General features: G+C 45.7%; 1 protein-coding gene across 1 annotated transcript in view; it reads right to left on the reverse strand.

Moving 5' to 3' along the window:
• The window catches only part of LOC149453418 (uncharacterized), a 49,921-nt gene that overhangs the window by 35,296 nt on the left and 218 nt on the right, over window positions 1–14,407 (reverse strand). Inside the window, exons 2-10 of the mRNA XM_089688642.1 lie at window positions 13,359–13,474; window positions 11,890–12,054; window positions 11,603–11,803; window positions 11,294–11,482; window positions 11,025–11,207; window positions 10,870–10,962; window positions 9,837–9,951; window positions 5,750–5,947; window positions 4,597–5,665 (exon numbers count right to left, since the gene is read on the reverse strand). Of these exons, the coding sequence (XP_089544768.1) occupies window positions 4,597–5,665; window positions 5,750–5,947; window positions 9,837–9,951; window positions 10,870–10,962; window positions 11,025–11,207; window positions 11,294–11,482; window positions 11,603–11,803; window positions 11,890–12,054; window positions 13,359–13,454 (2,309 nt within the window). The 5' untranslated portion in view covers window positions 13,455–13,474. The remainder of the gene's footprint in view (window positions 1–4,596; window positions 5,666–5,749; window positions 5,948–9,836; window positions 9,952–10,869; window positions 10,963–11,024; window positions 11,208–11,293; window positions 11,483–11,602; window positions 11,804–11,889; window positions 12,055–13,358; window positions 13,475–14,407) is intronic.

Genomic DNA, 14,407 nt, shown 5'->3' on the forward strand with positions numbered 1-14,407 from the left:
TGAGCATTTTCTATCTTATAAAGTTTTTATATTATTGTGAAAGTTTGACTATTGAGTTGAATAATTGTTTCTCTATTTTAACACCTATAATATCCTAAGAAATATAATGAATGTGTGTTAGTGTTAATATATTGATTGTTAAGCTTAGTTAGATATTGTCAAGATTTTAAATTAAAGCTATGTCAGGGTCTTCAGCTTTTCTTCAGATCTGTCTCCTCTATTTCCAAAGAGCAGCAGGGGTATGCTGGTACATGTAGTTCCATGACTTTAAATTATAAGGTTCTGCTGTTGCCTATTGTCCCACAAGACTTGTGTTTAAGGCTGCTTAACCTCCTGCTGATTTAATGAGCCCAGCCAGGCCATCTCTTCTCATTCTAATGTGGCTCATTGCCTCAGGCTTTACACCTTAAAGGTCCTAGCAGATTGTCTCTGTGTCTCCGAATGTGTTTCAATCCTGTTTCCTGTTTGGTGTCACCGTACATCTCTATCTGCTCTTAGACTCCTGTTTGTTTGCTTGCTTTACTACCTACTCCTAGTTTTCTGTTCCCAGTGTCTGTGTGTTTCTATGCATGTCAGCTTGAACTGAGCTCCCTACTGTCCAGTGATCCCTGTGCCTCATCACTGCAAGGGGTTCTTATTTATCAGTTAGTAATTCCCAGTAGCTTCCTGCCTGGGTGAGTACGAGAACCGCAACCTGGGGACTGTCTGCAGCAAACCCATCTCTACCTTCAAGAGCTCTGGAGAAGACAAGGCAGTTCCTTAGACTCTGCGCCTCGGCCCTTACAAGGGCCCTCACCCTTGTTGCATGTTCGGACATGCTGTGTTCTCCCCAGATGATACTGTTGGGTATCCTTCCTGTCTTAGAATCCTTGATATATCAGCTGTATCCTGTGTGCCTGCATTCCCTGTGAGCCCTGATCCCCAGTGCTACAAGTGTTTCTTACTAGCATTTTGTGTCCTGCTTGATTTTAAGACCAGTGCCCCAGTGCTGAACTGTCCTCCTGCCATTCTTCTAAGTCCTGTATTCTGTGCTCTCCAAGTCTCCTGTCTCTGTACTTACATGTTCCTGGTCACTGATCCCAGCCATACATGATAGGCCCTTTTTAAGATGGCTGATTGTTTATGATTGAATTATGAATAGTGTAGTTAAGTTTGGATGACGACTGAGTAACACATTATACAAAGTGAGAGTGGTTTCTCCTCGTTTTAATATGTATTTCTTTTTTTTCTAGGTCTTATTGTCTCTATAACACAGATTTACTTCGGCAGAAAAATAAAAACGCCATGGCTTCATGGGCATTTTTGTTAAATACCTAATGTTGGACTAGCAATCTGAATGACGCCATCTTCAAAAATATCCTCCCTTATTCCTGGACTTCTTGACATCAGCCACAAACAACAGTGATGGAGAAAAGTGGTTTTAAAACTTTTAAGTATCTGAAGAACATTTCCGCTTATCATTTCAGCTGTCCATGAATAGAAGTCAAAGCTCAATTTGCTATAATTGCAGCAGATCTGCACACCTACCGGAAGTTTCTTGTCATGTGGACTGCGATGGTCCTGAAGAAAATATTATGTATGAACATTGTACGAGTTCTTAGGTGTTGCAGTACAGTCTTATGGAGGACTAGCTGTCAAGGATACATTGGAGGAATCAACTAAAGACTTGGCGTTCATAAACAGTTAGCCCAACACACAGGTTTTTTAGACTTTTTGATATTTAATTTTGTTTAATGTTTTGCATTTTTCAGCCTTTGTGAAGCAAAATTAGATTTTTCTGCAGAAGTAAATTGGATGTATAAATCAGGAGAAATATGAACTAGAAAGAAATATTAGGCAAACAAAGTGAGATGTATGAGAATTTAAGGGAGGAATTGTAAAGCAAATATGTTTCTCAAATTTCTTTTTAGGAAGGGATAATTGTTTGGACAATATAATGTCCAAGAGGAGGGATTGTAAGGGAAAATGGAGCAGCCATTTCTAGATATAAATATGAAATACATTTGGCACTCCAGTTCTACCTCCAGCTCCGCAGCATTCACACCACCTATTGTCTACAAGATTATTATCACAGCCTTTGAAGACCTGTTAAACCCAAAGGACAATGGAAGTACCGTATTTGCCAGCGTATAAGACGACTTTTCAACCCCTGAAAATCTTTTGAAAAGTCGGGGGTCGTCTTATACGCCGAGCCGGTGTCAGGGCGGCACTTTTTCGAGGGGCGGCGACGCCCCCCCCCTCCTCCAACTTACACCAAGTACAGGGGTGGGCAGACGGGCTGCTGTACCTTACCTGGCTCCGGTCCCACGACGATCCGGTCCAGGAAGCGCGGCTGCTCCTTCTTTTAGTTCGGCCGCTCGATGGTCCCGCCGCCCGCTCGGCTCCGCCTCCTCACCGGTGATTGGGCGCCAGCACTGGAAAGGCACACAGGCGACCAATCACCGGCGAGGAGGCGGAGCCGAACGGCCCCGCGAAAATCAAGCGGCCGAACTGAAAGAAGGAGCAGCCGCTACTCTCCCCCACTGACACTAACGATGGGGCACTATTCTTCCTTCCCACTGACACCAACGATGGGGCACTATTCTTCCTTCCCACTGACACCAACGATGGGGCACTATTCCTCCCCCACTGACACCAATGATGGGGCATTTTTCTCCCCACTGATACCAATGATGGGGCACTATTCCTCCCCCACTGACACCAATGATGGGGCACTATTCCTCCCCCACTGACACCAACCATGGGGCACTATTCCTCCTCCCCACTGACACCAATGATGGGGCACTATTACTCCCCCACTGACACCAATGATGGGGCACTTTTCTCCCCACTGATACCAATGATGGGGCACTTTTCTCCCCACTGATACCAATGATGGGGCACTATTATCCCCACTGACACCAATGATGGGGCACTATTCCTCCCCCACGGACACCAACCATGGGGCACTATTCCTCCTCCCCACTGACACCAACGATGGGGCACTATTCCTTCCACTGATACCAATGATGGGGCGCTATTCCTCCCACTGACACCAATGATGGGGCGCAATTCCTGCCACTGATACCAATGATGGGGCGCTATTCCTCCCACTGTCACCAATGATGGGGTGCTATTCCTCCCACTGACACTAATGATGGAGCACTATTGCTCCCACTGACACTAATGATGGGACACTATTCCTCCCACTGACACCAATGATGGGGCACGATTCTTCCCACTGACACCAATGATGGGGCACTATTCCTCCCACTGATTAATGATGGGGCACTATTCCTCCCACTGACACTAATGATGGGACACTATTCCTCACACACTGACAGTAATGATGGGGCACCATCATTGGTGTCAGTGGGAGGAATAGTGTCCCATCATTAGTATCAGTGGGAGGAATAGCGCCCCATCATTGGTATCAGTGGGAGGAATAGTGCCCCATCATTGGTGTCAGTGGATGAAATAGTGCCCCATCATTAGTGTCAGTGCGAGGAGTAGTGCCTCATCATTGGTATCAGTGGGAGGAATCATGCCCCATCATTGGTGTCAGTGGGAGGAATAGCACCCCATCATTGGAATACCATACTGAAATAGCATACCATATTGAAATCAAATCTGATGTTTTTTCATTTTTATTTGGTGTGTGTTGGAAGAGGGGTAGTCTTATACGGCAAGTATAGCTCAAACCCTATATTTTAACAGGAAAAGTAGGGGGTCGTCTTATACGCCGGCAAATACGGTAACAATAACATTTGGATAACTATTCGCATCTCAATGAGTTACACCAAAGACACAGATGACTCTTCAAAGAAAGATCAGATAGCTAGGTACCACCCACTGTAGAGCATATAAATTGTATTAGAAAGCCTTAGTTAGATAGAGCATTTCTTTGAATCCAACACCATGTATTGTTCTGCTCTCCCTGCATGGAGGTCTAGCTACATGCTTGTATAATAAACATCTACTTTTCAATCCGGCTTCAGCAGTCAAAATGTTACTGAAACCCATGAGTTTTGGGTTTCCCCGTCAAATGTAATAAATATTTACCCAGACCAAGGGCATCTTCCAGATCCAAGGAAACGTGTGGGAGAACACAATGAACAGACCGTCCGTTACTTTATTAGAGGAAGGATATCTTCATCGAAGAGCTTTGGGTGTTATTTCTCCAAATTTGGTTCCTATGGCTAAAACGTCATCTCTTAGGTGGTCCTTCCATCAGAAATTGATGTTAAATGTTTGGTAGAAGCTGCAGAGCAAAACCACCTAATAATCTCTTATATCTGGAAGGTAGTGAAGAGTCTGGGCTTTAGGTCCGGGGTCTTCACACCTTCCATGACCAGTACGTGGGGTTTCCACTGTCATGGTTGGAAGTTTTTATCTTTTATTGTGAAAAAAAACAGGACCAGGGACAACTAAAGTTGTGCAGTAATAGAACCAGGGGCTGTAGTAGGAAGATCCTGCCACTGGTGCCTTCAGGATATATCTAGCAGCTGACTCCAACCAGCCAACCAGACTCCTGAAATGTGAATGTGACCAAGATGTTACAATTATGTTATACAGACTTCAAACTGTTAATTTCCACCATTGACCTGTAAAACGCATCAAGGGGCATGTGTTCTCTGGTGTCCAATTAGTTTATCTTTATGTACAAAACATTTCCCACACTCTGCACAGGAAAAAGGGCCTTCACGAGTATGAATTCCCTGGTGTTTAAGTAGGCTGCTTTTCTGGGTAAAAGATTTCCCACACTCTGAACATGAAAAAGGACGCTCACCCGTGTGAATTCTCTGATGTCTATAAAGGTCTGTTTTCTGAGTGAAACATTTTCCGCACTCTGGACATGAAAAAGGACTCACGCCTGTATGAATTCTCTGGTGTTTAAAAAGTTTTGCTTTCTCAGTGAAGGATTTCCCACACTCTGAACAGGAATAGGGACGCTCACCTGTGTGAATTCGTAGGTGTAAAACAAGGTGCCTTTTAAATAAGAAACCTTTCCCGCACTCTGAACATAAAAAAGGACGCTCCCCTGTGTGACTTCTCTGGTGTCTAAGAAGGTTTCCTTTCTGAAAGAAACATTTCCCACACTCTGAACATGAAAAAGGACGCTCTCCGGAGTGACTTCTCTGGTGTTTAAGAAGGTTTGACTTTTGAGTGAAACACTTTCCACACTCTGAACATGAATAAGGGCGCTCTCCCGTGTGAGTTCTATGGTGAGTAAGCATGTCTGCTTTCTGAGTGAAACATTTTCCACACTCTGAACATGAGAAAGGATATTCGCCAGTATGAATTATCTGGTGTTTAAAAAGTGCTCTTTTGTCAGCGAAACATTTCCCACACTCTAAACATGAAAAAGGATGCTCTCCTGTGTGGAGTCTCTGGTGTCTAAGAAGGCTTCCTTTCTGAGTGAAACATTTCCCACACCATGAACATGAAAACGGTCGCTCATCCTTGTGACTCCTCTGATGTGTAAGAAGGCTTCCTTTCCCGGTGTAACATTTCCCGCACTCAGAACATGAATAAGGACGTTCACCCGTGTGACTTCTCTGGTGTGTAAGAAGGTTTCCTTTCCCAGTAAAACATTTCCCGCACTCTAAACATGAATGACTTCCAGCCTTGTGATTTCTCTTCCGCGTATCAAGTTTGCTTTTCTCAATGAAAGATTTCCCACATTCTAAAAATGAAAGAGGCCACAATGGTGTTAGATCCAAGATGGCAAAAAATTTGCCACACCCCAAACATGACAACAATCTCTTGCCTGTGTGGACTCCTTGGTGGCTTTGAGAAGATTCCTCAGGATTAGAAGGATCCATCAATTCCCCCATATGGTAAGGTCTGTGATGTATATATCGAATAACTGGATTTGCTTCTTGAGAAAGTTCGGCGTCCCCATTATTCTTAACATCTGAGAATAGAACAGGATTTCCCTCCAAGGAATTTGGGCCATAGTGTCCCTCTGAAAAACAATTTTAAACGTAAACGGTAAATATGTTTTTTTACATTTTGTGGTGAGGAGTAATGATTGTTGGTCCAACATTGAGGAATGGAGATGGACCTTTCATATGGTGTCCAGTATCTCCTCCTCATTTGTTGGGAACATGACGTTATATTGAGGAATGGAGATGGACCTTTCATATGGTGTCCAGTATCTCCTCCTCATTTGTTGGGAACATGACGTTATATGGAGGAATGGAGATGGACCTTTCATATGGTGTCCAGTATCTCCTCCTCATTTGTTGGGAACATGACGTTATATTGAGGAATGGAGATGGACCTTTCATATGGTGTCCAGTATCTCCTCCTCATTTGTTGGGAACATGACGTTATATTGAGGAATGGAGATGGACCTTTCATATGGTGTCCAGTATCTCCTCCTCATTTGTTGGGAACATTATTATTATTATTATTATACAGTATTTATAAAGCGCCAATAGTTCGCTCAGCGCTGTACATTACAAAGGGGGACAGAACATGTGACAGAACAATACCAATACAATGCAAAACATGAGGGGATCGAGGGCCCTGCTCTTTCGAGCTTACAATCTAGGAGGGAGGGGATGGTGGCACAGGAGGAGATAGCTGTGGGGGATGGAGTGGTAGGAAGAGTGGAGGTCGGCAAGTTAGCAGGGGGTGGGGTAGGCTTCCCTGAAGAGATGGGTTTTCAGGGTGCGCCTAAAGGAGAGGAGAGTAGGTGATAATCTGATGGGTTGGGGCAGGGAGTTCCAGAGGATGGGTGACACCCTGGAGAAGTCCTGGAGGCGGGCATGGGAGGAGGAGACCAGGGAACTAGAGAGAAGGAGGTCTTGTGAGGAGCGGAGTGTGCGTGCTGGGCGGTACTTGGATATTAGGTCAGTAATGTAGTTCGGGGCAGTATGGTGGACAGCTTTGTACGTCAGCGTTAGGATTTTGAATTTGATCCGTTGTGCAATCGGAAGCCAGTGGAGGGATTGGCAGAGGGGGGTGGCGGAGACAGAGCGGTTGGAAAGGTGAATGAGTCTGGCAGCCGTATTCAGGATCGACTGAAGCGGGGATAGCCAGCGGCGAGGCAGGCCAGTGAGGAGGGAGTTGCAGTAGTCGAGTCGTGATATGATGAGGGAGTGGATGAGCTGTTTAGTGGTTTCTGGGGTTAGGAACGTGCGTATTTTGGCGATGTTGCGGAGGTGGAGTCTGCACGAGTTTGTTAAAGATTGGACTTGGGGCTGGAAGGATAGGTTGGAGTCCAGAATGACACCCAGTACTCTGGCCTGCAGGGCGGGTTTGATGGTAGCGTTGTTGGATGTGACGGAGAAGTCAATGGGGGGTGGTGTCCGGGCTGGGGGGAAGACAAGAAACTCGTTTTTGGAGAGGTTCAATTTAAGGAAGTGGAGTGACATCCAGTCTGATATGTAGCTCAGTAGGTGTGTGATTCGGGCTGAGACCAAGGGGGTGAGGTGGGGGGTTGAGAGATAGATTTGTGTGTCGTCGGCATAGAGGTGGTAGTTGAAGCCGTGAGAGTGTATGAGTTGGCCAAGGGAGGAGGTATAGATGGAGAAGAGAAGGGGCCCGAGGACAGAGCCTTGAGGGACCCCAACAGAGAGGGGGAGTGAGGGGGAGGTGGTAGCATTATAGGTAACGCTGAAGGAGCGTTGTGACAGGTAGGATGAGAGCCAGGAGAGAGCAGAATCTCTGAGGCCGAGGGAGTGTAGTTTTTTGAGAAGGAGGGGGTGGTCGACTGTGTCGAAGGCCGCAGAGAGGTCAAGGAGTAGGAGCACTGAGTAGTGGCCATTAGCTTTGGCGGTTAGCAGGTCGTTGGAGAGTTTGAGTAAGGCAGTTTCGGTGGAGTGTAGGGGACGGAAGCCAGACTGTAGGGGATCGAGGAGGTTGTTGTCGTTGAGGTGAGAGCATAGGCGGGTGTAGACTAGGCGCTCGAGGAGTTTAGATGTAAATGGGAGCAGGGAGATGGGTCTGAGGTTGTTCGGGTCATTGGGGTCCAGGGAGGGCTTTTTAAGTATGGGGGTGATGTGTGCATGTTTCAGAGGGGAGGGGAAAGTGCCAGAGGAGAGGGAGAGATTGAAGATGTGGGTGAGGGAGCGTAGCATGGAGGGGGAAGGAGGTCGTAGGAGTTGTGAGGGGATAGGGTCGAGGGGGCAGGTGGTGAGGCGGGCATCAGAGAGGATCTTGGAGACTTCCTCGATGGTAGTAAGGTCAAAGGTGCGGAGTGTTGGGGGAGCTTCAGTATGAGGAATGTAGGGTGGGGTGGAAGAGGAGGTCAGAGCAGTGGTGGGGCCGTGGGAGAGGGGTGATGAGGGGGTAGCTGAGTGAGGGTGAAGGGGGTGGAGAGAGTTTGAGCAGCGACGAAGTCCCTGCGGGTTATGTCAAGGGGGAGGGGGGATAAGGGGGTAGCTGTGTGAGAGGGGAAGGGTTGAGAGGGCGTGTGAGTTGCAGCAATGTCCTTGCGAATTGTGTCAATCTTGTTCATATGGTGTCCAGTATCTCCTCCTCATTTGTTGGGAACGTGACGTTATATTGAGGAATGGAGATGGACCTTTCATATGGTGTCCAGTATCTCCTCCTCATTTGTTGGGAACGTGACGTTATATTGAGGAATGGAGATGGACCTTTCATATGGTGTCCAGTATCTCCTCCTCATTTGTTGGGAACGTGACGTTCTATTGAGGAATGGAGATGGACCTTTCATATGGTGTCCAGTATCTCATTTGTTGGGAACATGACGTTATATTGAGAAATGGAGATGGACCTTCCATATGGTGTCCAGTATCTCCTCCTCATTTGTTGGGAACGTGACGTTATATTGAGGACTGGAGATGGACCTTCCATATGGTGTCCAGTATCTCCTCCTCATTTGTTGGGAACGTGACGTTATATTGAGAAATGGAGATGGACCTTCCATATGGTGTCCAGTATCTCCTCCTCATTTGTTGGGAACGTGACGTTATATTGAGGGATGGAGATGGACCTTTCATATGGTGTCCAGTATCTCCTCCTCATTTGTTGGGAACGTGACATTATATTGAGGACTGGAGATGGACCTTCCATATGGTGTCCAGTATCTCCTCCTCATTTGTTGGGAACATGACGTTATATTGAGGGATGGAGATGGACCTTTCATATGGTGTCCAGTATCTCCTCCTCATTTGTTGGGAACGTGACATTATATTGAGGACTGGAGATGGACCTTCCATATGGTGTCCAGTATCTCCTCCTCATTAGTTGGGAACATGACGTTATATTGAGGGATGGAGATGGACCTTTCATATGGTGTACAGTATCTCCTCCTTATTGGAATCATTCGATTTCATGGGGAATAGAAATATATTTGTCTAGTGAGTAATGAAATTTGGTGTGATTAATGGTTTATGGTCCCATGTCTACATTTGTTAGGGGGTGTTGTAGGTACTTCGATAAGGTTCTTATGGTCAGCAATTAAAATCTCTCGGCCTTTTCCTTACTAAATGATGTGAAATGCTGTAACAATAAAAGAGAAGACTGCCAGAGATCTGACAGATATCATTTCTCAGTGACTAAGGTTAGAAAAAAAATTTTAAAAACAAAAACCTATCCGAATATGTCTTTCATGGAGTAAATCTTACAATTTGAAAGCGGGAAGCAAACCAAAAATGATTCAAGTGTTTGAAAGACAAGCCATCCGTAATGATCATTCTTAAATCGAGAAATGATGGGCCCTTCACTCTAGAATAGTAAAGGATCCCCGATCTGCTGGTCCACTATTGATACTCAGTCTAATCTTACCTGGTAAGTTCTGCTCATAGTGCTGAACTTTTAGTAAATTATTTATAGAGGTTAACAAACATTAACAAATTTTGCATTTATTATTCAATAATTACCTGTGTTTATATCTAAAGAAGGTTGCTCCTGTTTACTTTTGATAATCATCCCAACCTCCTCCGTAGATGTCTCTTCCTCCTTTACCTCAACTTTCATATAGATCAGGTCTTCACACTACATCCCAAAAATAATAAGATCTGTAAAAGTAAGCTCTAATAACCATGGACAGCATGAAGAAGAATGTCATCACATGCAGTCTGGAATTGCTTGTAAGTTCTACCTGATGATGGTGAGGGATGGTGTGACCTTCCTGTGTGGAATCCCAGGAATACAGAGGACGGGGACATCTCTCTGGTAGGTTCCCATTACTGGATCCATCTACCTGATGATGGTGGGGGATGGCGTGACCTTCCAGTGTGGAATCCCGGGAATACAGAGGAGGGGGACATCTCTCTGGTGGGTTCCTATTACTGGATCCATCTACCTGATGATGGTGAGGGATGGCGTGACCTTCCTGTGTGGAATCCCAGGAATACTGAGGACAGGGACATCTCTCTGGTGGGTTCCCATTACTGGATCCATCTACCTGATGATGGTGAGGGATAGTGAGACCTTCCTGTGTGGAATCCTGGGAATACAGAGGACGGGGACATCTCTCTGGTGGGTTCCTATTACTGGATCCATCTACCTGATGATGGTGAGGGATGGTGTGACCTTCCTGTGTGGAATCCCAGGAATACTGAGGACAGGGACATCTCTCTGGTGGGTTCCCATTACTGGATCCATCTACCTGATGATGGTGGGGGATCGTGTGACCTTCCTGTGTGGAATCCCAGGAATACAGAGGACGGGGACATCTCTCTGGTGGGTTCCTATTACTGGATCCATCTACCTGATGATGGTGAGGGATGGCGTGACCTTCCTGTGTGGAATCCCAGGAATACTGAGGACAGGGACATCTCTCTGGTGGGTTCCTATTACTGGATCCATCTACCTGATGATGGTGGGGGATCATGTGACCTGTGTGGAATCCCAGGAATACAGAGGATGGGGACAGCTCTCTGGTGGGTTCCCATTACTGGATCCACCTACCTGATGATGGTGAGGGATGGTGTGATCTTCCTGTGTGGAATCCCGGGAATACAGAGGATGGGGACATCTCTCTGGTGGGTTCCCATTACTGGATCCATCTGTAGGAAACACACATACTGACTGAATCCATTGTTTCTATGTGTTTATCAGATGATGGGGGATCTAGGTGGATCCTCCATACTGCTCTCTCCTTTACAATAAAGTCTCCTCTTACCCGGTGATGTGAGGGGCGGCTGATTGTCCATCATGACGTCCTTGTAGAGGTCCTTGTGTCCTTCTAAATACTCCCACTCCTCCATGGAGAAATAGACAGTGACACCCTGACACCTTATAGGAACCTGACACACACAATGATACAGTCACCATCCAGACACATCCCTTGTCTGTTACTGGAGAATGTCCCAGAATTCCCAGCACTGCTCACCTCTCCTGTCAGCAAATCAATGATCTTCTGGGTGACCTCTAGAATCTTCTTGGTGTTTCTCTTAAGAGTCAGAAGGGGAAGTGAAGCCACTATAGTGGGGCTCTGTTCTTCTTTCACTCTTGTGGACACATGTTCCCTGCTTATTTTTGTATTATTCTCAACTGATGTCTTCATAACTACGACACAGTTCTGCATTATATGGCAATAAATATAATATCAGAATGCTTTCACCTCTCCTATCAGAACTGTGTTTTAATGAGAGAGAGAGATATTAGTGATGTCATGTGACCTTCCCCGAATCCTCCTCACCTCTCCAGTTAGCAGAAAGATGATCTCCATGGCATGATTCATTATCTCGTTTGTTAATAAATCCTTTTTTGGTATTTTTACACAACTGAGAAGTTGTTGGTTCTCCATCATGACGTCCTTGTAGAGGTCCTTGTGTCCTTCTAAATACTCCCACTCCTCCATGGAGAAATAGACAGTGACATCCTGACACCTTATAGGAACCTGACACACACAATGATACAGTCACCATCCAGACACATCCCTTGTCTGTTACTGGAGAATGTCCCAGAATTCCCGGCACCGCTCACCTCTCCTGTCAGCAGATCCATGATCCTCTTGGTGACTTCTAGAATCTTCTTATTGTTTCTTTCCAGGCACACAGATGAGGGGACATCACCATGTCTCAGAGTTTCTTTCTGAAGGATATTGTATGTCAAATACTCACCAGATGTCTTCTTCACTACCATATAACCCTATGTAAACAGGTAAAAAAAACGGTTTGGCTAGTTAATTATAGACACCTCTCCGGTCAGGTCTGTGTTTTATTACTATAGATGAGTGACGTCATGTGACATCCCAGAATCCTCCTCACTTCTCTGGTCAGGTCTGTGTTTTATTACTAGAGATGAGTGACGTCATGTGACCTCCCAGAATCCTCCTCACCTCTCCGGTCAGGTCTGTGTTTTATTACTAGAGATGAGTGATGTCATGTGACCTCCCAGAATCCTCCTCACCTCTCCGGTCTGGACTGTGTTTTATTACTAGAGATAAGAGTGATGCCATGTGACCTCCCAGAATCCTCCTCACCTCTCCGGTCAGGTCTGTGTTTTATTAATAGAGATAAGAGTGATGTCATGTGACCTCCCAGCAGACCCGGACTGGGACAAAAAATAGGCCCGGGCATTTTAGACTGAGCAGCCAATTTTTCCAAAGAGGGGGGGGGGGTGCAAGGGCATTCGCAGGGGCAGGAATATTCATTGAGTCGGTCCTCCGTACTATATTTTTATTTGATTACCATGCCCCTTTACAGCGCAGTCCCCTTTATATCACAGTGCCCCTTTACACTACAGTGCCCCTAGAGATCTAATCACAGTGCCCCTATATATTCAAAGAGACAGCCCAATCCAGCAAAGAGACATCCCCATATAGCAAAGAGACAGTCCAGTACATCAAACAGACATCCTCATATAGCAAAGAGACATCCCCATCCAGCAAAGAGACATCCCAATGCACAAAAAAACAGGATGTCTCTTGCTGGACAGAGATGTCTCTTTGCTTGATTGGGATGTCTCTTTGTTGGCTGCTGTTGTCTCTTCAGTGCGACTGTGTGTGCAGCGGCCGCCAGGGAGGTGTCTCTGTGTCCTCTGCGGTGCCCTATGGCCAGTCTGGGCCTGCCTCCCAGAATCCTCCTCACCTCTCCGGTCAGGTCTGTGTTTTATTAATAGAGATAAGAGTGATGTCATGTGACATCCCAGAATCCTCCTCACCTCTCTGGTCAGGTCTGTGTTTTGTGAATAGAGATGAGAATGATGTCATGTGACCTCCCAGAATCCTCCTCACCTCTCCGGTCAAGTCTGTGTTTTATTAATAGAGATGAGTGATGTCATGTGATCTCTCAGAATCATCCTCACCTCTCCGGTCAGGTCTGTATTCTATTAGTAGAAATAAGAGTGATGTCATGTGACCTTCCTGAATCCTCCTCACCTCTCCGGTCAGGTCTGTGTTTTATTAATAGATTTGAGAGTGATGTCATGTGACCTCCCAGAATCTTCCTCACCTCTCCGGTCAGCAGGTAGATGATCTCCAGGGTGAGGTCCAATATCCTCTCAGTCATGTGACTCCTGTCTTCATCCATCCTCATTGAGGTGGTCATGGGATCCAAATACACACTCTCTGTAGATGGATAATTATCTGACAATTATCTGACCTATACTAAATAAAATAATACCTTCATATAACTGCTTGTTATAATATATTACAGGCTTTGTTTATTAACCTAAAAAAATAAAACCAGAGAGTTCAGCTTATACTCATAGAGTAGGAAAGGGTTAGAACCTTTATGGAGGCCTAGAACCTTTCATTTCAAGAAAGTGCTGCCTTCTCAAACATTGAGATGACTGCAAAGTTTGTAATGGGTGTGCACAATTTTTGCTTTGCGTCTTCTCTGTGAGGACCATCGAGGTGTGCGATGACCTGTGGTGGAGCTGTATAGGAGGCTTTCTCTAACACTTTCCCAGGCGCTCATATGGTAAGGATCCCATAGGAGCCCTGGGTTTCTGGTCCCAGGGAACCCTTACTAAAACCAATTAATCTGGGATCAAGAGTTCTGCAGTAGGAAAAACACAACCTTTACAGTGGCGGACAGAATGCCACCCGTAGGTCACGCTAAAAACATAATTGGTGTCAGGCTGCTGGCTTTACGAAGTAGAATTGGACCTGGAACTAGGAAGGCACCATTAAAAGGGAGTTCAATCAGCCACAGCTCAAGGAACCTTTAGCAACCTTTGGAGGAACCCTCGTTGAGAACACCTGATGTAGGGTCAGGTAAAGTATTCTGGGGCCCATTCAACTTTCCCATGCTATTATACAGATGGAAAACAGAGGTTTCAAACCCTGATATATGGCTTGAACCCCCTTACAAAAGACAAGAACTCATTGAAAATAATTCTTCTGAAAATCTCTGACTTGTAACTCCAAGTTTGTAACATCATAAATAAAGCTTCAGTCTACAGTGAGCTGACCATCGCGGAATAGGTTCCATGCAACACTCTGCAATGTAGGGATGGGAGAGGAGCTCCAGGTGACCACGAGAGGGAAGAGCAAAGT

This window comes from Staurois parvus, unplaced genomic scaffold, assembly GCF_062004578.1.
Source record: "Staurois parvus isolate SC_StPar_1 unplaced genomic scaffold, SC_StPar_1.0 ptg000449l, whole genome shotgun sequence".
NCBI lineage: Eukaryota > Metazoa > Chordata > Amphibia > Anura > Ranidae > Staurois > Staurois parvus.